The following is a 25,537-nucleotide window of genomic DNA, read 5'->3' as shown; positions in this document are numbered from 1 at the left end:
AGACTGTACTTTCAAATTGGCTTCAGTCACTCAGTTTATACATGGATTATAAAATGGTTTCAGGTTTTGTGTACAATTTGCTACAAATATACGTTAATCGAATATATTCCCTAGAGCCAGCCACAGCCCTGTATGAAGAAACAGCTTCAAGCTTCTAGCTGTATGCTCCTCCAGACAGCAGGAGGCACCTTGCGGCAGTGTGCTGGGCACAGCCTAGTTCTTCCTGTGTCTTCTTTTTTCATGTATCCTGTAGTCCCTCCCTCGTCTGTAGGGTCAGGCTGTAGTACATGAGGAAGGACTCTGAGTCCTCTCACACCTTCTTTGTACTGCTGCTGCCTGGCACACAACAGGTCTTTCTCAGAGGACACTGTTATCGGATTTCAGCTTCCAAACCTCGCTGCATTTCATTATTCATGTCTTTCTCACCCTCCTGAGGCTCTGGGAAGTGAATGAAACTTAATTTTCGTTTTTTTTCCCGATAGAGTGGATTATTTTTTTATTATTGCCAGTGCTACTGCCTTATACATATGCTTACAACATTTTATACCAGTTGATTTGTTATTCTGCAGCGCATCAAGAGCGGATTCTTCCTTTTCCGTTTGAATGGAAGTTACATTGTTGTAGAGTATTCTGTTAGTCTCCCGGGCAGTACAGTCATTGCTGCGGTGCTGTCTCTGAGATCTACATGTGACTGCTGAGATCTGATTGTTCCCATGTACCCGGGCAGTGGCTCTGTAACAGTCATTGCTGCGGTGCTGTCTCTGAGATCTACATGTGACTGCTGAGATCTGATTGTTCCCATGTACCCGGGCAGTGGCTCTGTAACAGTCATTGCTGCGGTGCTGTCTCTGAGATCTACATGTGACTGCTGAGATCTGATTGTTCCCATGTACCCGGGCAGTGGATCTGTAACAGTCATTGCTGCGGTGCTGTCTCTGAGATCTACAAGTGACTGCTGAGATCTGATTGTTCCCATGTACCCGGGCAGTGGATCTGTAACAGTCATTGCTGCGGTGCTGTCTCTGAGATCTACAAGTGACTGCTGAGATCTGATTGTTCCCATGTACCTTGTTGTATCTCTGCATATTTGCATGTGGCTGTTTATTTCAGACTCCTTAACGATTGTGTGTTGAACTGTATTTTCCAGTCCTGTCGTTGTTCTGCAGTTGTCCAGTTGCTGCTGCATATTTTAGTTTTGTGTAGGGAAACTCAAATATTTGGGGCTAATTTTACTGCTATAAAGCACTTTTTAATGTAATTTGCTATTACAGCACATTATTTTTTATAACATATGTTTGTCTTTCTTAGTCTTGAGTTCATATTACTGGGTGATTTTATAGGTACTGCATAGATCCCTTTTTAGTTGAAACTGTCCATTTTGTGAATTTTTCTTTGGTAGTAGTCACAGCTGTTGTATAGTTGTCATGTCCACAGCTGATGTGTACCCTCCTGCCCCTGAGGTTTGTGCTGCAGCACACATCCCATCTTTTCAGAAATACCAGGAGATGTATCAGAGATCCCTGCGGGAGCCCAGTGGTGAGTTGAGCACAATCTGACAGTAGTATACACACAGAAAACCTGTGAGGTGTTCAATAAACCTTGTAAACCATTTTCAGGCTGATTTTCAAGGGGAGTCGGGGTGGAATATGCATTCCCCCATCCCCAATAAAAATGTTATAGGTAGTTGTTTAAGAGACCTGGTTATTCATATGCAAAAAATGGGCAATGGAAATTGTAGAAGTAGAACAACCTAAATAAACTTCTAGGAGTAAAGTGCACCTGTACTCTATATATAATGTGAAATCAGCCATTTTGTCTGCTGAACCAACAATGATTCATGAGAATGCAGCCTATCAATTCACTAGGAACTAGTGACCTCACTGAAGTGCTTCGATGATGTCACTGGTTCCTAATAAATTGATTGGCTGCCTGCTCTCTGAAGAGTATGAAATGGGGGTTTCTGCATTGTGTGGTCAACAAGTGTTGTTAAAGGGCATGCCTGAAGGTGCACAGGTTAGTTAGCTGAACTCCCTAATAACATATCTTTCAATATGACCTACAATACTGGAAATTGAACAATTTTCTCTAATGTGTCATATTGTTGCATGTAATTATTAGCATGTGAAGAATAAATGAAAAAAACAGGTGCGAAAGAGGGTTATTGACAGATATTCATTTGACGCAAAAATTAGGCACATGAAAACGTATAACTTGTAGTACTTCCATATGTGTCTTTTCCCAGGACAGTACCCTTTTTTCCAACCACAACCTCAAAAACAAACTCAAACTTCTTATTCCTCACAATTTTGAATTCATTATGAACCAAAATTAACCATACAAGTGGGAATAGGTTGCTATAGGTTTTTTACCTTTTTATTTTATTTAGAACATAACAAGAAATAGGTGGAGTTTATGGCTGTGAGTCACATGTCTCGGTTTTTAATTTTAAAGTAATTGGAGCCCTGGACACAAAGTAAAGGTTGTAAATGAGCTGTGCTTTTGGCTTACAACAGGAACATCAGATGCAAACAGCAATAGTAATATATAGAACAGTTGCATGTAAAAACACAATGTACTGGCTAATAAACCCATTATACATGCATGCATTTGTACTTACCTCCTCTGTGCTTAAATCTCTATTACCTTGATATACAGTACTCCTCAACCAATAATTCAGCAAAGAGTGAGAAAGGAAACACGTTGGAATATGATAGTAGAAATTTGTGTGCTGGGTGAAATGGGACATGTTGGAGGTCATATAATTGTCATGTGTTCATAAAGGCAAGCCCTTCAAACCCTATGTGAAGAAACTGCAGTCATTAACCAGCTAATTAGCAAGATGTAAATATGAGCCCTGTTATTGCTCCCTGAGGGCTGTGCCATACAAATGCTATTCTCCATGTGTTTGTGAATGCTTATGTGATGGATATTATTTTCTTCATTGAAAACAGTATGAAAATGAAAGTTATTTTTCAGATACTTACAGTACACAGTGAAAATCTATCGTACATGGCAATATAAGCTACTGTCTGCCTCCTGGCATTTATTTGCTGTTCTTTTTAAATAAAAATATTGCAGGAAATCTCATGTGCCATGGACCTAAGGCCGGGTATACACTACCCGAATACACAGAGCAATTGCACGATTACGTAATTGTGCAATCGTTCAGTAATCGGGCACACATCAGGGATGTAAATGTCAGAAACAACCAGCGATGCGCGCTCCTGCTAGTCGTTTCCGACATCAATCATCACCCGCTAACGACAGATTGACCATATTCGGGGATGATTGATGGTGCCTACACTCAACCTTCAATCGTTCAGTGTAGGCACTGCACCCCTAGGGAAACGACGGTACGATTACGATGTCATAATTGTACCGTCGTGCCGGTATCTACTAGTGGATACATGGTCAATCTGTCGTTATCGGCAGATTGACCAGCATGTTCGAGCGATGATTGATGTCGGAAACGACCAGCGGGAGCGCGCATCGCTGTTCGTTTCCGACATTTACATCCCTGATGTGTGCCCAATTACTGAACGATTGCACAATTACAATGTTGTCATTGTGTAATCGGGTAGTGGATACCCAGCACTTGTAGTTGAGTGTACAAGGCACATTGGCATAATTGCTGTGGGTACATACTCATTGGGCACTATACTCGGTGAGTGGTACATGTGCTTACTGGAGCAAGCTCGTCCAGTCCAGGCATGTAGAAACATTCTGTGACAGAGAGAGCCAATTTTACCCTTTTTTACATTACTCTCCACAGGTTTATATTCCCCCTCTCTGCCCACGTGGGTAGTAACACTGGTAGCTGACCGGTAGTGGTCACGTGGTTGTGATGTCAGAGGTCCTTTCTTAGACTTGGATCTAGCAACAATCTAATGTCTGGCCCTTAGGTGGAATTACACCTTTAATATTAGCTGTGACAGTAATATGTGTACCATCCCTGTATTACTTGTTATATATGAGAAATGGATACAAAACTACTAAAGAGTTCATATACTGTGTAGCAACTAATGTGCTATTTTTCTCAAGGAGTCAGTAATTTATTGATTTTTTGTGTACATAGGGAGGAATAGAATTACAAACAGGCAAGACTGGTATTCATTTTGTATTTCTCAAAAGCTAACAGCAGCCTCCACAGCAGTTGCTATTTCCATTTACAGATTAGAAGACACAAACCCCAATCAATAATGGATAATTCTTCATATTTTATGATGTGTCAGACATCAGGCAGATCTAGCCTGTCACGACAATGAATTGCTCTACACATACCTAGTGCAGTCTTTGAATGAATCATGCATCTTCTCCGTTAATGCAATGCTGAGCCAGACCATTCCTCTAGTCAGTTTCATTTATCTCAGGAGTTGTCTAGATATTGTACTTACAAATTGCTGTGTGTCTAGGAATAAGGAGCCAAGCTTCAACCACAGGATGGTCAGGGAAAATAACTGGGTGATATGTATCATGAGGTGGAACGGTAGACAATATCTGCTGTGAATCAGGATATAATTAATTGGGGTTAATGAAGAGGGTATTGTAGACATTTTATTCTCCTGACTATCTTGTCTTACAATCTATACATAGCTGCCAGAATTGAGTGAACGTTGGCAACTTTAATTCAGTTAATAGTATAAATTCATGGATACTTAGTAATGACACAAAACTACTCTATCCCAGGACATTCCAGTCTATCAAAGACTATTGCAGGCGTCAGCTAAGTTTGTATCGTACTGTAAGTAACAGGCTTTACAATAACTTTGTTTCTGAGACACCCAGTCCTTTTACTGATCAATGGTCTGATTTGGCAAACAATTAGCAATTTCCATAAAATGTGGAAATCTATTAGTTTTCAACATCTGTTTCCTCCTTAACCAAGTAAACTGAGGTTGATCTGAACAGGTAAGGTAATTTTGAATTTTAGCCTAGCTACAAGGTTCAGAGAGAAGTGTGTAGACAGTTTGCCTTTGACCATGAGACTGACCTATTTTATATTGTCAAGAAGCCATTTGTAGATGCTTCTGATTCTGGATATAGTTCCATGGAAATTAGGTGAGTTAGTCTTGTTAAGTGTAGTTGGTTGTTTTCCAGTCCCATTAGGTTGTTTGGATTTTATTGAGATAACCACAGTCACGGCCAGGGTATTTCAGCATGGCGCTAGGCGGGTGTTACCTGTGAGGTCGTTGTGGCACGGGCTGTCTGGTGGCGGAGCTGGTGTCTCGCGGGGGGCTTTGGCTGCGCGCTTTGTTGTGCGGGCCTGTTGTCACTCTGCGCTGGTAAGGCCTGGCGGCGTCTCCGTTCCGTTTGGCATGGGCGCCACCATCTTGCCTTCTGGCCATGTGATGCGGCTGGCCAATCCTGGTGAGTCACATGTTCCCTCCGGCCAGTAACAGCACGGCATGGGGTATTTAGGAAGGGTCAGTGCCTTCCTTCTTTGCCAGTGCAACGTGTATCTCAGCCTAGCTGAGAGGGAGTTCTCTGTGCTTATCCTGTTCCTGTGAATTCGCTGTCTGCCAGTCTGCCTGTCAGCTCCTAGCTTCCACTGGACTACCCCGCCTTCCTCCATCACCCTTGACCATACCTGAGTGCCTGAGCCTGCTGACATCCTACTCATTGCCTTAGTTCACTACCTGCATACCTGGCTATTATTTTCCTGCATCACTACCTGCATACCTGGTTGATTATTTTCAGTTTCACTACCTGCACACCTGGACAACTCTAATTGTTTCTAGTTGGACATTAACCCATTACTCCCACCACAGAACTCTTGTGCACATTTATATATTCCTGGACTTTTATTTACTGCCATATTTTATGTCTTCTCAAGCACTTATTAAAAAACCTAGTTTTTTATTCAAATCCGCTTCTGTGATCGCTCCTGTTACCACCCCGGGTCCACAAACAACCCAGAACTTAACAACCATCTACTAGCTCGCTCTTTTCTTAGTAAAGGTGAGAAGTGTATTCCAGCAAGGGATCTTGGGGAACTGCTTTACAAAAATTGGAAAGTCCTTATGAACATTCACAATGGCCACCAGGTTTTGTGATGAGACTCCGTCATACTGTGTGAGTGACCCTCATTGCTTCTGTTGAAGCATTGACAATACCAGTTCTGAAAACAAGAGAATTTAGGCATTGTTACAAAAATAAAGATTCCCATTCTGTTAATGTGTTTAATGTGCTCTTGATCGGTTTTCTTTTTGTGCAAAAATAAACTGATGAAAACCAGTAAAAAAGTCAAAAGATGTGACTATTACTTTGCATTGTATGTAGCTTTCTAATTTCTTTTACAGAATTCTGGGGTGATATCGCAAATGATTTCTACTGGAGGGTGCCTCCTTCCCAGCCATTTCTGAAATACAATTTTGATGTTACTAAAGGGAAGATCTTCATTAAGTGGATGAAAGGAGCGGTCACCAATATATGCTACAATGTTCTGGACAGAAATATTCTAGAGAAGAAGCTAGGGGACAAAGTGGCATTTTACTGGTAAGTTACAGTTAGTGCTGTCCATGCTACATATGTTACATGTAATGTTTTGTGCAGAATTAGCCCTTAAACAAATGACTGTATACATAACTATCGCTAATTTTCTCTGCTCATTTCACATTAGTATTCTTTACACTTTACACATTCTTTACACATTCTTTACATGATTCGAAAGTGGGGACTCTTCTAATGCGATGTGCCCCTGAGTTTATTTAAACCAGCATTGGGAAATATTTCTTATCCCTGGACATCACAATGATGTTTGTGTGTTCTATGGTGATCATACATAATCACTAGAGAATTATCCTCTCAAGGGTCTTGTTATTTGGAAGACAGGATTTCCCCTGAGTCTGTGCATGCCAGGATAGCAGAGATAAAACACTTTTAATACTTTTTATGCCTGAATGACGTCATCACATTCAGGTGCGGAGGCCTAATCTAGCCCAGCCCATCTGGGTCCAAGAGACAGCAACTGTAATGCTGGGTAAACAATGGGCGATACATTGGCTGTTCAATCGAATGGTCGATATATGGTGTGTACGTTGACCAGTGTATACCAGAGATATGTCTGTGAACGACGTAGTTCAGACATATCGCGTCAGCCTTGTATGCACTTGTTCTGCTTTATGTGCCTTGCATTCTTTATCATTTGTCACTCTATCTGAAGTGGTGACGTTTTGCAAATAAATGATGGCGATTGTGTTTTCATGGCAATCATTTGATATACACCAATGCCTTTCCCTACGGTTCTGACTTAACGTCTGATTTGCAAATATAAGCTGATTAGTAGAATTCTACACTTTTTATTGTGCACACAGCCATTTCATCTGCTAAGTAAACCTATATTCTTGAAGTGCTTTAGAGATGTACTTAGCCTCTAGTGAATTCATTCATAAGCTGCATTATCATTAATATTTTTACAGACGATAAAATGGTACTTCCACTGCGTGTAGCGCACATAGATGCCAAAGAAAAATCTTGGCAATATTTAGTAAAATCCTTTTTCGTATTTCACTAGGAGCTTGCCAAAATAAATTCAGCTATTGTGGCAACTGTGCTACATACAGTAATAACCACCAAAAGTGCAAGCCCCTTTCAGCCTTGAAGATTATTTTGCACAATATACATTAAATAAGATTCTGATTTCAGGGGAATAATGTATTAAACATTTCCACTCCAAAATTTAGCGCTATTCATATGACACCTAAAGAACTTTATTTTTGTAAGTGATGGTGTTTATTATTTGTCTTGTAATCTATCATTTGCTCCATCCACAAGGACCATGAAACGTGCCATGATCCCACACTATACTACAGTAAACTACTAGTTCTCCCATGATTGAAACTGCCCCTTCTGTGCTGGGAAACTACTCTACTTTGTTTGTTGTAGTAATATATAGTAGGACAGTTGTCATTGTTAGAGGCTTGAACCATAACCTTTATATTTAACTCAATACAATATGTACCCTAGAGATTAGATTTCATCTCAACATCGAGAACTCCATGAGGCACTAGATGCAAAGTTTTTGTATGAAATTCTGAGCATTTAGTTGATGGCCATGTAGAAGCCCGGTACACTCTTAGCTGAGAATATGTTATGTGCAGCCTGATTGGAGAAAAACATAGACAGCATTTTGGTAAATCTGTACAGGCCTTGCCTTTTAATATGCTGATATTTCTGGAGCACCATGTACCAGTGCTGTGGGAACATTGTGCCTCAATTTACAGGACACTGTGCAATTGTGTTTGAATACAATCTTAGCTATGATGGAGTAATAGAATTGTTACTAGCATATCACAACATTAACAAATGAATATATTTATTTCCCATTAGAACGTGATAAGACACTGAAGTGTCACTATTTCCCCTGTTAGATTCAGAGGTGTAGCTCTGTACATTCAGCTACATGATTGTTATGACAACCCATGGAACGTGGAGGATGATGTACAGATACCAGCTAAGTCAGGAATAGTGGGACCTCCATCTTCATGAAATAGGGGCCTTTGTTTACAGTATTCAGCCTAAATGATGAGAATGGCACAAAGTTGCCAGTACAGGGCAGAATGAAGTATAAAATAATGACCGTTCTAGCCTAGTGACCTGACATCCATGCTTGCAGAAATAAATGTCCTCAGTTATGCTCATTTCCTTCCCTTATCAAAGTATCAGTCATCTACAGTCCTGGCTAACTTTTAGCTGTAATTGTGCGAACAGTGCTGCCAACATGACTTGACATTAAAATTAGACTATTGACATCACAGTCCTATATTTTTACAACAAACATTAGATGCATTATTCAAGGTCAGTCTTAAAGGGACAGCAACCTATTGCACTTTGCAGCTAGACAGCGAATACTCCACTTGTCATTTTAAGGAACTATAAATAAGGGAAGTGGGGAGTCTAAGGCTATTGAAGCATTTATTGATTAGCCTCCTGGGGGCCACTTAAATGTATCATTTAGTGATTGCAGAATATAGTTTTCTGCACATTTGTCTGTGTAGCGCATACATAGGTGGGTGCTTTTATGAAGTGCCTTGCGGAAAACAGTTTTTGCAACCATTGGTGGTATTTTGTGGTCTGGTGGGAATATCATGCTGGAAAATAACAACATCAATACAAAGTGATTCAGTGTACGTGAGAAGAGATGGCTACATTATCTTAAATTGAGTCTGTGTGTAGAGATGGCTACATTGTCCTAAACTGTGTGTGTGAAAGACGAGATGACTACATTGTGATAGTGATTGTGTATGTGTGTGAAAGACGAGATGACTACATTGTGATAGTGATTGTGTATGTGTGTGAAAGACGAGATGACTACATTGTCGATTCAATTCAGTGCGATGTTGAATAGCGCCGGGAATAAGTGTCCGGAGCTATTTAATTGTTTGTGCTGTTAACCTAGACCAGCGGATTTGTTTTCGTACTGTCCTGAGGTGTGAGCAGAAATTCGACTAAACAAGTACCTCAGCGCAGTTTTCGAGCTTAGTGTGTGCGCGAACAACATCACGGCCGGCACTGAAGTTGGAGAAAGCAAGTTACCGCGACTAAACACTCTGCTTAAGGTGCCATAACTTGCATCTCCCGACTTAAGTGCAGGTCCCGATGGGGACAATTGAATAGCTCCAGAAACTCATTCCTGGCACTGTTCAAATCGCACTGAAAGTGAGTATGTGTGTGAGAAGAGATGGCTACATTGTCTTAAAGTGTGTTTGTGTGTGTGTGAGAAGATATTACAACATTGTCATAAAGTGATTTGTGTGTGTGTGTAAGAAAAGATGACTACATTGTCATAAAGTGATTGTGTGTGTGTGTGTAATGGTGCATACACAAGGCCAGATATGTCAGATGAATGATTGTAAAATCGTTCAAATCGTTGGAAAAATCAGTCAAACGATTTGAATGATTGAACAATTTTTGCCTGTATTAAAATTAATGGAATTGTCCAAATCTGACTGCAAACACATCAGATGTCAGATATCGTTATCTGACAAATGGGAACGCGCATCGTTCATCGTTGCACACATGTCAGATTTCCCTTCAGATATGAACGATTGAACGATTTTTTAAATCATTATTGTTGAAATCTGAAGGAAAATCTGGCCGTTTGTATACACCATAAGAAAAGATGACTACATTGTTATAAAATGAAAATAATTTAAAAAGTGTTACACAGTTTAGTGTTAGCATTGTTGGATAAGTAGTCTATAAACCAGTTTCTATAGGAACAAAACATTAGATATAGTTTAATGACTATTTGGTACTGTTTTATAGTTAAATATATATAATTTAGGTTTAAGTTAGCATGTGCTTAATAGATGGTGCATACTATATTCATATCCACATAGTTACTCATCGAGATATTTTATGCCCACATTCAGCCATGCATCATGGCATTGCTTCTACTAATAACTAGAATTGTATATACATGAAGAGGAAAGGAATCAACTTAATTGTGGGTGCACTCAAAACTCATATAATAAAATATTTCAATTTTTATTAAGTATATTAAAAACTACACGGGCTACTCTACTATGTTGATGCTGTTTATTGCACCAGTGTTCTTATATTTTATTTACACATGATTACTTGTATGCCCTTCAAATAGGGCTTCAAAAGCGAAATATTTAAAATAAATTTTATTAAACAAAATAATAACGTGATAGAAAAAGAAATGTATTACGTGAAAAAAAAAAAAATAGAGGCGAGAAGCTTTCACTAGCCTGATATTTCTATATAAGGAATTTGGCAACAAATGTATCTATCTATAGAACACCTAATGATACTTTTAGTATAAAAGATACAATTGATAATATCAGGTAGTTTGAATACTGCTAGGAGTTCTCACTTAGATATTAATTCAGTTTATGTCATCCAGCTAATTTAGGATTGACATTTTGATTATACCAGTTTGGCAATAAGTGGGAACAAAATAACCTATTTATTAGGGTTAAGTATAGGTATCTAAGATACCATTGATAATATTTAGTAGCCCTTATATTTCCCAGGCTTCTTCATTTTGGAAGAAATTCAGCAGAATAATATTTATATTTAATTGGAGTAATTCTTTTATATTACTTAAGTCTCATGTGACCTTGCAGGGACTTGAACACACATCATGTAATACAATATACTGACAAATAAAGACAGCACACGACCTGTTTTTTAAATCTCTTTATTTTTTCACGTAATACATTTCTTTTTCTATCACGTTATTATTTTGTTTAATAAAATTTATTTTAAATATTTCACTTTTTGAAGCCCTATTTGAAGGGCATACAAGTAATCATGTGTAAATAAAATATAAGAACACTGGTGCAATAAACAGCATCAACATAGTAGAGTAGCCCGTGAAGTTTTTAATATACTTAATAAAAATTGAAATATTTTATTATATGAGTTTTGAGTGCACCCACAATTAACTTGATTCCTTTCCTCTTCATGTATATATAAGTTTAACTATTTTGAATCAATGGGTGGCACCTATCTATATCTATTATGTATGGTCTAATAAAGTAGTAGGACCATATATATAGATATAGAAACACTCTTTATCTATCTATATACCATATTTAACCTGGTGCGGGTTTCCTTTTACAATCTGCAATAATAACTAGAATTGGTCAGGAAGGAACAACATTATTCTTTCACAAAAGAAGTCAATCAAGTGACACCTTGTTGATCATGGTAGAAAACACATGCACCCATCCCTTTGTCCTGATTTCGGTTCAATCGATTGTTGGTTTCCCGGCGACCCGCTGATCATACGTTGACCTCGGCAGGCCCGCTGCCTCTTGCTATGCTTCTGCGCCTCTCCCAGTTCCGAGGGCTGCATTGTCCCGCAGGGGAAAAGTTGTGGATGAACACTCTCTGCATGGTGAATAGATGCCATGCGCATGGCATCTGTTTACAGTCCGAGGAGAGCTTGGGAGCATCTTTGTGAATGCTGTGCATACCCTTAGAGTGATGAAAAAGGAGGGGAAGGGGTAGCGTGTCATAAAGCCACACCCTGTCCCTGAGAAGCCACGTCTCTTTTTCAGACATGTGCTTGCCATGACAGATATGCTCTCTCAGGATCAGAGCCCTGTTGTACCTAAAACCTGGAGTGAACGCTATATTGTTTGCCTACGTTGTGTGTTATTTCTTGTGAACATTATTCATGTTAAGACCCTTTACTCCAAATATAGAAAGTGATTAAAAAAGAAAATATATTACAAATAATAGGTGGGAATTCAATGGCTGGAGATGTGTCATTGATTATCACCATGATGACAGCTACTGGTAATACTGACATGCCATGTTTCCCTGCACACTTACGTGGGATGCGAGGGAGAACTTGCAATGGCAGTGGAAGTGATGTGACATTCCTGAATGACACATCACATGCAGCTCACCCAATTGAATTCCACCCTCAGTGGATACAGCTGAGCAGGCTATATACTTAGCCCTTACCAGCATCTGATGAGGAAAGTAGTGAGGAGAGTTCACACTTTGACACAGTTGTATACACAGTAATGTCTTGTACAAAATGGCAAAGGAGCACAATTGGAAAGGTAGTGCCCTAAATTGGTGTTCCTATATTACCTAATATTGGTGTACTCTTGCCACCAACAACATACACATGATATTCTATGGTTATGCCCAATGTTACATTATGCAACAGTTTTGCAATTTATAGATAACTGCCCCAGAATAATTCACCATTGTTTAAAATGTAGCCACTTTTCTACCACACTTGTGGAGGTATACAAGCCCCCAAAACATATAGACCACCCAAAATGATAGCTAATGACGAATCCCTGGATGACTTCAAAGGGAGAATATGGTTTACTTGGTAAAACCAAATCAAGCAAATAATATACACTTTGTAAGAGAGGCACTGGCTATGCCTGGGACTCATATTAATGATGGAAGACCATTGTATCCCTCTGAGTAAATTGACACTAATAATAAAATAGTGTATAATTGAGCTACTCCAGTGAATAGTCTATATGGTGACAATTATTGTGCCAGCATTCCACTTTTAAAACATTTGTATGAATAGGGCAGTGTGGCCTTTGGTACAATGCAGGCAAACAGCAAAGGTTTGTGTCTACAAGATAAGGTACTGGTTCACTCTCCCCATTGTTTCTGAGAATACATCACTGCTTTACATTATTAGCATAACAATGCATTTTCTAAACCAAAATATTCTCCATGATGCTCCTCAAGAGGACAGAATCATAATGTAACCACATCTTATTTCAAGAAGCTCTGCAGTAAAAATATCTTCGGAAGTCTTCAAATCAATATATGCCAAATAAATACAGTTCCACAATTCTACCCCTAGATAAATACCTTTAGTTGGTCTAGTTATACAGATGGTGTAAGTTCTGATGGGATGGGTACGGGATGGTGAACGTATCCCATTTCGAATAGCCTTGCACTTCTATACAGAGCTGAAACTTAACAATGTAGAAGTGATCCTCTGAAAGCCAAAATGTGCCCGTGGGCCTGATTCATTACGGATCGCTATCGCGATTGCAGCTGCGATTATGCTCGCAGACCCACTGCAAAAATATGCTAATGTTTGCAATCGCAATGCCGTTGCAGCCCAATGTAAAGACACCCACATCCCCTTACATCCATAATACTTTGCAAGTCTGCGAAACCATCGGTAACATCGGGTACCATCGGAGCCTCACGCACAATTACAACAGGTCTGACCTTGCTCAGAATTTGCTAACTTCATCGCACGCAGTGAGAGCTCAAGCTGCGTATGCCATTGCAGTGACTCATTTATGCACGCCCCTGTAATGGCGTTCAAACGCGCTGACACCCCTGCATTTCCCCGACCACCCCCACATCACTACCCCCAAATGCTCACTTCCTGTCAATCACTCTGCGTTGGGTGTGCATGGTCTCTGCGATCGCAGTGCCGTCACAGTGGAGCCCACGCATGCGCAGTACGCAACAATCGGCCGCCTGCATGCGTCATCGCAATAGCGATCCTTGCTGTATCAGGCCCCATTATCTCTAGGCCCTAATATGTGTCCAAGCAGCGACTAAAACATTACTGTGCTATCACCACACACAGCAGAAGCAGCAGGATACAGTTTGGTATTCCTTCAATTCCAGTGTTTGCAAACAATACACTGAAAAATTGTGGCATTAGTGTAGAAATGCGCAGCCATTCACATAATTCTGCCAATTCAGTTTACTTTGCCATCTTAAAATGGTGGCAGACCAATCCCAAAACACAATTTCTAAACATTGTAGTGCTACTTTATATTTAGAAAAATATTGAAATGCAAACTGTGTTGCAGAATGCCCTTAATGATGGAGAAAATGTTGGTGGGCTTATGCTCTGGAACTTTTGTATGAAGCTATGGAATTGTCCCATGAAATCCAAAATGCCGTAATTTCTGGGCCTTGCCATGAGTGCAGCCAGCAAGTAAAGTACATGTATCCATCCCTGTGCATGGGAGCGATCAGGGCCATAACTAGGGGTGTGCGAGTGTTGCTGCCACACAGGGTCCTGGGGTCAGCGGTGTTGCTGCCTCACGGTATCGGGCATGTGGCTTGTAGGGTGCATGAAACCTGCACCCTGCAGCCTATAGCACTTATGCAGAGCTGCCAGGAGCGTTCCTGAAGTCTGAATATTCCTATAATATAATTAAGATAGATTATTGAGCAATTTCAAATGAATAAAATATCCATAGCATGATACCTTAGGGTGTTTACTTTTTAATATCTAATGGTTTTAGTTGTATTTATTGCTTTTCTCTATCTAGGGCCTTTGAAGTTATATAATGTTGTGAGAAAAAGAATTAGACCTGAAATCTAAAATATATATATCTTATTATGTATTACCTGTCCTGTAATAAAAGAAACAAACAATATTTTAGTGAATGAATGCAGTAAGATGAGGTATTCTTAACTTTGTGTGTAAAACAAAATTAAAGTTGTAATTCTTTCATATTGTTGGCCCTTTTTCTTTTAAAACAAACAAACAAAAAACTTATATCAATGTATGCTACCAAATGAAAGTCCTGTCTGCTCTAAAATCAGTCTTCTATACACTTTGACCGGGAACCCTTTATATCTGAGACTACGAAACTGCCGCAGTACACAGATGTGAAGATTTGCCTGGTCACTCAGGGGCCTATTTATCAACGAGTTTTATCATACGCAACAGTTGATAAAATGTTTTGCATATGATAAATGGCGCTCAAGCCAAGCAGCTCCCAAACGTCATTTTTAAACAGTTGACAGTTGGGAGCTGATTGGCTGGAGCACCATTATCATACGCAACAAGTTTATCACTTGTTGCGTATGATAAAACTCATTGATAAACAGGCCCCAAAGGGGTTAAATGTCACAACAATGTGATTAAAAGGAATCGATAGGTGGATATTTACATTCATGTAACTAGTAATTCACATGATTAAGGAAAAACTGTTCCATGTACAGTAGTAACACTAGAATTGTATCCACTGACCGGAGAGAGTAAATGAATCATCCTAATAGGTCCAGCTGTTGCTGCAATTTATCATTTTGTTAAATGCCTTGCTCTATACATTTGGCAGACAGTGACGCCATACTCTTATTTAATAAGCGCAGTCTGCAAGCTTCCATCAGAGGTAATGACATTGTGGAAAGACACAATTCTTTAGAGCTCTGTAACGTATCAGCACAGAATTGTGCGTTGGGAAGGCCAGCAAGACTGCAATGAACATAGCATAGTAAAATGACCTATTTACCTTTAATCTTTTTCTCTCATTCAAATAAATTACACATTACAAATTTCTAATTATGGGCCTCATTTATCAACGAATTTTATCGCTTACAAAGAGTGCTAAAACTTGCGGCATATGATAAATGATGCTCTGGCCAATCAGCTCCTAACTGTCATTTTTCAAACAGATGACAGTTGGGAGCTGATTGGCTGGAGCACCATTTATCAAATGCAGCGAGTTTTAGCACTCTTTGTGAGCGATAAAACTCATTGATAAATGGGACCCTAAGTGTCTGCCCAGCATCTGTTTATTATCACTAGGAGGATTTCTTTACCATGTTTGTCAGAGTATTTAGCAGATTGACAGAACATGCCAGTAGAGGGTCTTCACCCATCAGTTTCTGAACTAACTTGTGTGTGGCTTTGTACTCATTGTTCTACAGAAATAGATTTAGTTCTTATTTAAATAATACATTTCCTACTGGAGTCCTCCTTTTGCTAAATAGTAATACGTTATGTAACCCCTCAGCGTCATAGTGCCCTGGTGTAATTATTGGTGTTACACTGGGCATGTTCAAATGAATTCAACACTCCATTTTGTTACTTATACCCCTTGTTACACCTCACAATCCTGTCGTGTTCTGGCAGAGTAATGACTTTCTGTAGGAACATACTGCTTCTGAGAGTGATGGCCTTCCTTAACAAGTTTTGAATTTGTAACATTAGAATAAAATCATTCAAATGCATTTTTCTTGTGTTATTTAAGTTTCATTCCACCCTTGTATCTCCTGCTTTTATCTATTTATGTATAATTTTCTAACCTGAGATAGAATGCTGTTCTCTTTTATTATCAATCAATGTGGTGCTACAGCCATAGGCAATCAAAACGATATAATTATACGGAGCAGTGTTTATTGACTGTTTATACAATAACTGCAGTATTTACCCATGCAGAAAGCGTGGCCCTGCACATGTCAGTTAGAACAGGAAATTCTGATGCGACCTGTGTGTATGTAATACTTTTGTTGCTAAAAAGAGTAAATGGGTGTTTATGGTGTACAAGTGTACTGTATGAAAGCTCATTTTGAGTGTCTTATTTTTGTTTGACATAATTGGCTACATTGCTGTCACTGTGCCCTGCTTGGTGAATAATGAGACTTTTTGTAAAAGCACAGGCACGGTGCTAGAAATGATCATAAGAAATGTATAAAATTGATAGACAATTTGGATTCCAATTCTTTTAACACTTTGGCCTAGATTTATCAACGAGTGATATTCTTGTGAACACTCATTACTAAACTTAAATGGTACTCCAACCAATCGGCTCCTAGCTGGCATTTTTCAAACACATGACAGTTAGCAGCTGATTGGTTGGAGCACCATTTAAGATTAGTAATGAGTGATAACAGGAATATCATTCATTGATAAATCTGGGCCTTTTGCCAATGACGGCAATTAAGGAGAAGCGCTTTTAATAAACAAATTATTTAAATTTGATCTATTGCCCATATAACAAGTAAATGTGTTCAGATTTCACATTTCTGTACTTAAAAACAGGTAGATTACCTGTGTGTTGAGACTCGGCAATGGGTCCCCATCACACCTCCCCCATAATTCGCTTTTACAGTTTTTCCATTTCTAAGCAAACTCTGGGTCTCATTCAGACCCGCTCGCGAGCGCTGTACGCTCACAAGCGGGTCGATGTTACCCAAATGTGCATGCGCACGACGGAGGCACCTCCGTCGTGCGCATGCGCGAGACCCGGCGAGCGATGGGGAAGCCGTCGCTCGGGGTCTCGCACCAAAGGGGGCGTGCTGTCGATGGTGATTGACAGCACGCCCCCTTTGGTGTGCGTGCCGGGGGCGTGGCATGCCAAGACGGAGGCGTCACCCACAGCTATGCGAGCGGCCAGGAAGCCGCACCATTTTCAGCTAGGACGGCCCTGATTCAGAGCGAGCGCTCTGGTCATAGCGTCCGGCTCTGAATCAGGCCCTCTGTGTGTAGTTTGTATGTTCTTCTTAGGTGGGTTTTCTCAAGGTGCTCTGTTTTCCTCCAACAATCCAAAAACATATTGTTAAGCTAATTGGATTATGACAAATAATTAACCCTATTGTATGTGTTTGTCCATGTGATAGGGAATATAGATTATTATTATTTTTTTTTTTGTTTTGCACTCTGTTTTTATTAGAGGTTTCAAACAAAGAACGTACAGCATACAGAAGCATAACATTATCAACGTGTACATGTCCAAATGTATACAAATTAGAAACCACTTTTATACATTTCAATAAACACATATCTCACAGTATAAAGAAGGTAAAGTAAAAAGAAAAACTATATAATAAGTAACAAAAAATGGGGGGAACAGGGAAGGGTCTTCGTGTTTTAAAAGTAAGTAGTTAGCCAATATAAAGAAGCTGCGGTCTATATTACGGGGTAATAACGGTTGGAAACATATAGTTTTTATATTCCATAGAGTTTTTGTATTCCAACCATGGAAGCCAAGTATTAGTGAAAATAAAAGGACTATTGGTGGAGAGGATTGAAAAGTCCTCCATTGACTTGTAGTAATCGAGTCTTTGGAACCAGTCCCTACATGTGGGCGGGTTACAAGAGTTCCAAAAAATTGGAATGACAGCTCTTGCGGCATTACTCAAATGGCACAGCAAGGACTTTTTGTAGTATCTCAATGAAGACTCAGAGTAATTAATTAGCCAGAATGCTGGATCAGTGGGGACAGGAGCGCCTAAAATTTGTTGTGAAATGGAAATGACCTCCAACCAATATTTAGATAGCTGTAGACAGTCCCACCATATATGTAGTAATGACCCTGGAGCCTTAAGACATCTCCAGCAAGAGCTGGATTTTGTTGGGAACATGGCATGTAATAGGGTAGGGTGTCTATACCATCTCATCAAAATCTTGTATTGCGTTTCCTTGATAATTGAGCAAGTTGAGCTGCAGTGTGCCTTGAGAAATATTGTTTGCCATTCTTGCTCTGTGAGGGTAATGCCTAAATCTAATTCCCATTTTTTAGCCCAAGGAGGTATGATACAGGAAGGGTTGTTAAGGAGTATCTGGTAGATAGCAGAAATTGTGTGGGAGGGATCAGTTGGTGAAATGCAAAGTTTTTCGAAAGCAGTAAGATCTCGACTAGAAACATTCATTCTACCCGCAGAGGACAGGTAATGGCGAACTTGCAGATATTTCCAGAAATCTGAATGAGGTATTGACCGCCTTTCCTGGATATCAAGAAATGCTTTAATACCTGACTTAGTCACCAGCTGGCCAGTCCGAAAAAGGCCTTCCCTCACCCAATTAGGGAATTGATTAAAATCAATACCAGGGGGAAAATCCGGGTTAGCCAAAAAAGAAGTAAGAGGTCCAAAACGTGAAGAAATATAAGGCAGATTTCTTAAAGAATTCCACACCGAAAGGGAAGGAGAAATTGTTGGATGATGGAAATCTAGTTTAGGAATAGAAGGAAGCCAAGGTGTTTTTTCAGGAGGAAATTTCATGAAACAACCTTCAAGGGCAACCCATTGCTTCACCTCTCTATATCTAGCCCACTCAAGAATTCTATTAAGGTGGATAGTGTGATAGTATGCTTTGATATCTGGGAGTTGGAGACCACCCAGTTGTTTTGGTCGAGTTAAAAGAGTACGTTTAATCCTAGGTTGTTTCCTAGACCAAATAAATTGCTGAATTAAGACATTTAGCGAACGTAACCAAGAATCTGGAATCTGAATGGGCAAAGACTGAAAGAGGTAAAGCAATTTAGGAAGCGTATTCATCTTCACCACGCTAATTCTACCCAGCCAAGAAAGTTGTTTCAAATGCCAATGGGAATAGTCCATTCGAATGGAGGAGAGGATAGGAGAAAAATTAATATTGAAGAGATGCGACATGTTTTTAGGAATTTTAACCCCTAGGTAGGTAATATGGGGAGGGTGCCAAGGGAATGGGAAAGCCGACTGCAAACCCGAAACTACAGAAGCATGCGCAGACAGATTTAAGGCCCAAGATTTTGAGAAGTTAATCTTAAAGTTGGACAACTGTCCAAAACGGTCAAACTCATGCATCAAATGAGGCAAAGACGTCACCGGGTGGGAAACAGTAGCCAATAGGTCATCCGCAAAAAGAGCCAGTTTGTGTTCCTGTTCACCTACCATAATCCCAGAAATAACGGGATTGGCGCGTATAGATCCGGCCAGAGCCTCCATGCAAAGGATGAAAATCAATGGCGACAGAGGGCAGCCTTGTCGCGTGCCATTGTGTATGGAAAAAGATCCAGACAGTTCACCATTGACCCTCACCCTCGCCGAGGGACAGGAATAAAGGGCCAAAATTCTATGCAGTGTCACGGGACCCAATCCCATGTGCACCAGCACAGACCTCATAAAAGACCAATTAATTCTATCAAACGCTTTTTCAGCGTCGGTGGAGAGTAGGATAATAGGGATCTTTGATTGAGTAGTAGCAAAGTGTACCAAATTGAGGACTTTTGTGGTATTATCACGTGCCTCCCGTCCCTTAACAAATCCGACTTGGTCAGTATGTATCAGCTGAGGAATGAGGGGGTTTAGCCTGTTAGCTATTAACTTGGCATATAATTTAAGGTCCATATTTAATAATGAAATGGGTCTGTAGCTCGAACACAGGGAGGGGTCCTTACCAGCTTTGGGGATGACTGAGATGTGTGCCTCTAGGAATTGTTTAGAAAATTGCGATTCCACTGAGATATGGTTGAAAGCATTCAACATCATAGGGACTAGTTTATTCTGGAAACTCTTGTAATAACCTATGGTTAAGCCGTCAGGGCCAGGGCACTTTCCCGCAGGTGAAGAAGCTAATGCTAACTCTAGCTCACGCGCAGAGAATGGAACCTCCAAAGCCAGCTTATCTAGACGTGAGATAGTAGGAAAGGAAATGGAAGCCAAATAGTCAAGAACATTTTGTGAAGTAAGAGGATTAGAAGATACAGGATTAGTATTAGGCAGGTTATAAAGAGAAGAATAATATTGTTGGAAGCATTCTGCAAGTTTAGAGGTTTCAACATGAGGCCTTCCCCCACTATCCTTAAGTGTGTGTATGAATCCACATGCTCGCTGGGCTCTCAGCGCTGTAGCCAAAAGTCTTCCTGGCTTATTTCCCCAGTGGTAAAAGCGACTTCTACACTTTTTAACGGACAACTGTATGTTGTTCGAAAGTAATTTGCTAAGAATATTACGAGATTCCACAAGCTTATGATAGTCCTCTTTAGACACAGTTTGTTTATGAGACGCCTCCAGTAACTTAATTTGTTGTAAAAGGGTCGTAATCTGTACAGATTTTTGTTTTTTAATATAGGAGCACAATTGAATAAGCTTACCACGGATAACGCACTTGTGCGCTTCCCATATTGAGATTGGGGAAGTTTCTGGTAAGTCGTTGTGGGTAATATAGTCAGATAGCGCATTATCGATTTCAGCTTTACAGTATGTGTCCTGTAGGAGGGATTCATTTAATCGCCACGTCCATTGTTTAGAGGAAAAATGTGGGAGGATCAATGAGACCGGAGCGTGATCTGACCATGTTATTGGCCCAATGTCAGCTTCAGCGAGCATGTGGAGATGTCTATGGCTGAGGAATAGGTAGTCCAGGCGCGAGTATGTGTTGTGAGGATGGGAATAAAAGGAGTAGTTACGGCCCGTGGGATATAATGTCCTCCAGGAGTCTGCCAATTGATAATTATGAAACAAAGTCCTGACTTTTTTGTACTTAGCGAGAGGATACCTAGGCGCATCATTAGATATATCTAGCGAGGGGTCTAAGGACCAGTTAAGATCTCCTCCCAAAAGAACAATACCCTGAAGTAGGGGATCAACCATATCCATTGCAGACCGGAGAAAGTCATATTGGCCCTTGTTGGGGGCATATATGTTGATGAAAGTAAAGACCTGGTTATATATGTGGCATGTAAGTAAGAGGAGTCTACCCGGAATCAATCTATGTATGTTTACGTCAGAGATGGGGAGTTTGCGTGAGAAAATAATTGCGACGCCTTTCGACTTCCCTTCTGGGTTATTATTATAGTAGGCAGCAGAATAATGTCTATCACACAAAGACTGAGGGCGCGCTGCAATTTTAAAGTGTGTTTCCTGAACCAGTGCTACATCAACTCTATTTACCCATAGAGAGCGCAACATTTGAGAACGCTTTTCTGGAGAATTTAATCCCCGGGCATTGACGGAGGAGATTAAAAGTTTAGTAGGCGGGGACATTATGGATGGCAAAGAAATAACAGCATTCAAAGACCCAAAGGGAAAAAAGGAAAAAACAAATAAAGAAAAAAAAGAAAAAACAACAATGAAAAACAGACATTAACAAGATATGCAAGATAAACAATACTGAAAAACCCGCGACTGAAACCACGGAACAAAAATTATGGTCCGAAGTCTCAGTAGCAATATACATTAAGTGGGTGTGGGGGCACAGGGGGTTGGTGTCAACTTCAACCTCAAAAAGTTAGCAAGGTATAAAAATCTGGATATAAACATCAAGACATATTAAAGCTTAGTGAACATTACATTGTGGGAAAATATAACACTGTCAATGTTAAATATAAAGTAGCTCTCTATAGTGAACACTATCCTAGAAAAGGGAAATGGAAATAAACAATCAGGTAACTTCCGCTTCGGAATGATCTGGGGAAAACCTGTTTCGACGTTGAGGATTCCGAACCGTCTGCCAAGAGGAAGGACGTGATTCAGTTGAGGGCAAGTCCCATTGAGCTAATGGTTCTTTCCAATCAGGGGTTTCAATTTTCGGGAGGCCCAGAGAAGAACAAAAGGATAATAGGTCAGAGGGGTTGTAGAGAGTGTGTGATTTGCCTGAGAGAGTCACCTGCAGGTGGAAGGGGAATCCTCATCTGTACTTTAATTGGCGTTTGCGCAACTCATCAGTCAGTGGGCGTAGAGCTCGGCGCTGTTGCAGAGTGTGCCAAGATAAGTCCTGAAAAATGTGAATAACATCGCCATTAAAATCCACACCATCTAGTTGCCTGACTTTCCGCATTATTTCCTCTTTTTGGGCAAAGTAGTGTAATCGGCAGATTACATCTCTCGGGCGGTCAGATGAGGAGCCCCGCGGCCGCAAAGCTCGATGTACTCGGTCAAATTGTAGCTTGTCGTTTGGGTTATTGCCGAGTATTTCATTGAAAATCTTTGTTAAAGCATCGATTAAGTTTGAGGGGAGGACATCCTCAGGCAAGCCCCTGACGCGTATGTTATTTCTTCGGCCACGATTGTCCAAGTCTTCCATTCTGGTTTTAAGCGAGAGTAGTTCCCTAGATTGTTGGGCAACTATTGTTGTCAACTTAGACAAAGAGGAATCTGTGTGTTCTTGACTATCTTCCAGGGACGTAAGGCGGTCCGACAGTAAAGAAAGATCCTACCTAACAGACGCCAATTCCTGACGAAGAGTGTTTTGGATATCTGACTTTGTTGGTAATGTCTTGACGTATGTCAGAAGTTCCTGTATGTCATTGTTTGACTTCGCAGAGGATTGCGTAGCTGGGGTCTCCATTGACATAGGGCTAGGAGGATTTGATGGATCTGGTGAAGATGCTACTGAGTCAGAGATAGAGTCTTGTTTAGCAGGAGTTGGCAAGAGAAATGGACGTAGGCCAGATTGAGATGGTTCTGTTCTAGGATGAGGAGTCTCTTTCTTATGAGCAGATTTCCCGGTTTTGCCCATGGCATATAGATAGCTGAAAATGTAGGTTAATGATAGGCAGTAAACGTTCGTTTAAATGTTACGATGTCATATGAAAAGCTGAGGCAGTCGATCACCAACCCCCAGAGGCCAGGGGATTATTATATAGCCATTATGGATGTATAAAGCCTTGTTTCATGGTAGTATGTTAGAGACATTCATTGCGGTTAAGAGCCCTTATTACATAAATATCGCTCAAAAGTGTTGTCGACAAAGATGAAAAATATAAATCTAATGCCAAGTGCTGTTATGGCATGTAATAAAAGCTATGACCACCGGGGGGAGCACCAGTATCACTGGGTCAGAGAACACTGTAATGGAGAATAATTACTGAGTCCAGCACAAGTTAAATTCTTAACAGGATAACGGACACCACAGAGGGTTATACAGAGAAAGCAGGACCAGTCATCTCTTCAGAGTGTTCATTAAGGCAGACGATCTCCTGGAGACAACCACCCACCTTTATAGTGAGTAAGGACTGGCAGGGGTGTTATAGGTTTCAGTTGGGGTTGGAGGCTGTATACGTGTAGCCAGGGGGACACATCCGTGCGGCCTGCGGAGCTTTGCAAGACCACCTTAAATGGTCACCAAGGGGGGCGGTGGGGCAGAGCCCAGTATTAGAGCCTCTACGGAGGGGAGAGAGCTGTAGGCTTAAGCTTCACCTCACGGGGCCCAGCAGGAGCCAGCGGCGACGGCAGCCGCGATTAAAGTAGCGCTCCTTCAAGCGGCGTCCAGGGGGCTATAAAACGTAGTGGGAGAGGCACTCACCGGAGGATCCCCACGTGGGAAGGTAGCGGCACACCCGGAAGGTAGCTGGGGTCAGGAGCGGCAACAGTAGCGGAGGCACAACCCGCGGTCCACGGAGGCTCCAAATTCGAGGCCGCTGCTTCAAGGGAAAAGGTAGGCCTCAATCGAGCAGGGGGCTCAAATCGCTCCGAAATTCCGGGCTATGGAGCCAGGGTGGTGTGGGCTCCCACAGGTGTCCGAGCAGTGATGGGTCAGGCGAATAAGACGCAGGCTCTTCTCTATAAAGGACAGACAAGGCAGGAGCTGTATAAAGCCACGTCTGTCCACTCTGCCAGTTAGGCCACACCCCCACCGGGAATATAGATTATAAACTCCCCTGGGGCAGGGAATGATTTGAATGTCAGAAATATTCTCTGCAATATATATAGTGCAATATGTTTGCACTATATAATTTAAATGTTAATAAATAAATAAACATGTAATAATAATAATATAATTATTATTAGTCATATGTAAAAAGTGGCAATTATTTTAACATTCATTTTGAGAAAATGTACTTTGTACTCTACCAAATCATACCATGTAAAATGTAAATCCGTGTGTGGTTGCAACATGAATACTGGGTATGCAGTTAGCACGTCGGCTTTGATTATGTCGAAATCATTGTCAACACCTGCAAAATGTCAACATTGTCATAATGTCAAAATTATGACAATAATAATGACATGTGAGGGAAAGAGCTGCAGGGAGCAAATGACTGCTCTAGGCAGAGCTCCCATGATAAGGATGTGCTTTGCCAGCTACTGTAATGTTATTACTTGTCTTGCAGGGAAGGGAATGAGCCTGAAGAATCTACCTCCATCACATATGCAGAACTCCTGAAGAAGGTGTGTCAGTTTTCCAATGTGCTGCGTGACCAAGGTACACAACTATATTTCATCATGTGACGTCTTTCTATCACTTTATTACATGTATTACATGTATTTATACCTCCCATTACAGAATTGGTTTAATGACATAAGAATCTAAATTATCCCAAACCAGAAGGGTTAAAAGTCTCATACCATATTGGTCCCCCTGAGCCTCACTGCACCAGTATCTGGCACTACCCCCAACAATGTATATTGTTTTGTGAGGTGCAAACTAATTTATCTTCACGATAAACGTTGATCATACAGAAGAAAACAAGTAAGGTGGTATTTAGCTTCGTATTTCACTTTGGGTCATTGCATGAAAAATACAAAGGAGTACCTTCAAAATGACATTACTATTAATTTAAGATGGTTTTTAACATTTATTTATATAGCACCAGCATAGATGGTGTTG

General features: G+C 40.6%; 1 protein-coding gene across 2 annotated transcripts in view; it reads left to right on the top strand.

Annotated features, from left to right (window-relative positions):
• The first annotated feature begins 282 nt into the window (after positions 1–282).
• ACSS2 (acyl-CoA synthetase short chain family member 2) overlaps positions 283–25,537 on the top strand; it is an 80,120-nt gene continuing 54,865 nt past the window's right edge. For both annotated transcript variants that reach the window (XM_088480699.1, XM_088480698.1), the window contains exons 1-3: positions 283–1,536; positions 6,300–6,495; positions 25,041–25,132. In XM_088480699.1, the coding sequence (XP_088336825.1) occupies positions 1,425–1,536; positions 6,300–6,495; positions 25,041–25,132 (400 nt within the window). In that variant the 5' untranslated portion in view covers positions 283–1,424. The remainder of the gene's footprint in view (positions 1,537–6,299; positions 6,496–25,040; positions 25,133–25,537) is intronic.

The sequence above is a fragment of the Taudactylus pleione genome, unplaced genomic scaffold, assembly GCF_031769625.1.
Source record: "Taudactylus pleione unplaced genomic scaffold, aTauple2 ptg000256l, whole genome shotgun sequence".
NCBI lineage: Eukaryota > Metazoa > Chordata > Amphibia > Anura > Myobatrachidae > Taudactylus > Taudactylus pleione.
This window is presented reverse-complemented; position numbering and strand designations above follow the sequence as displayed.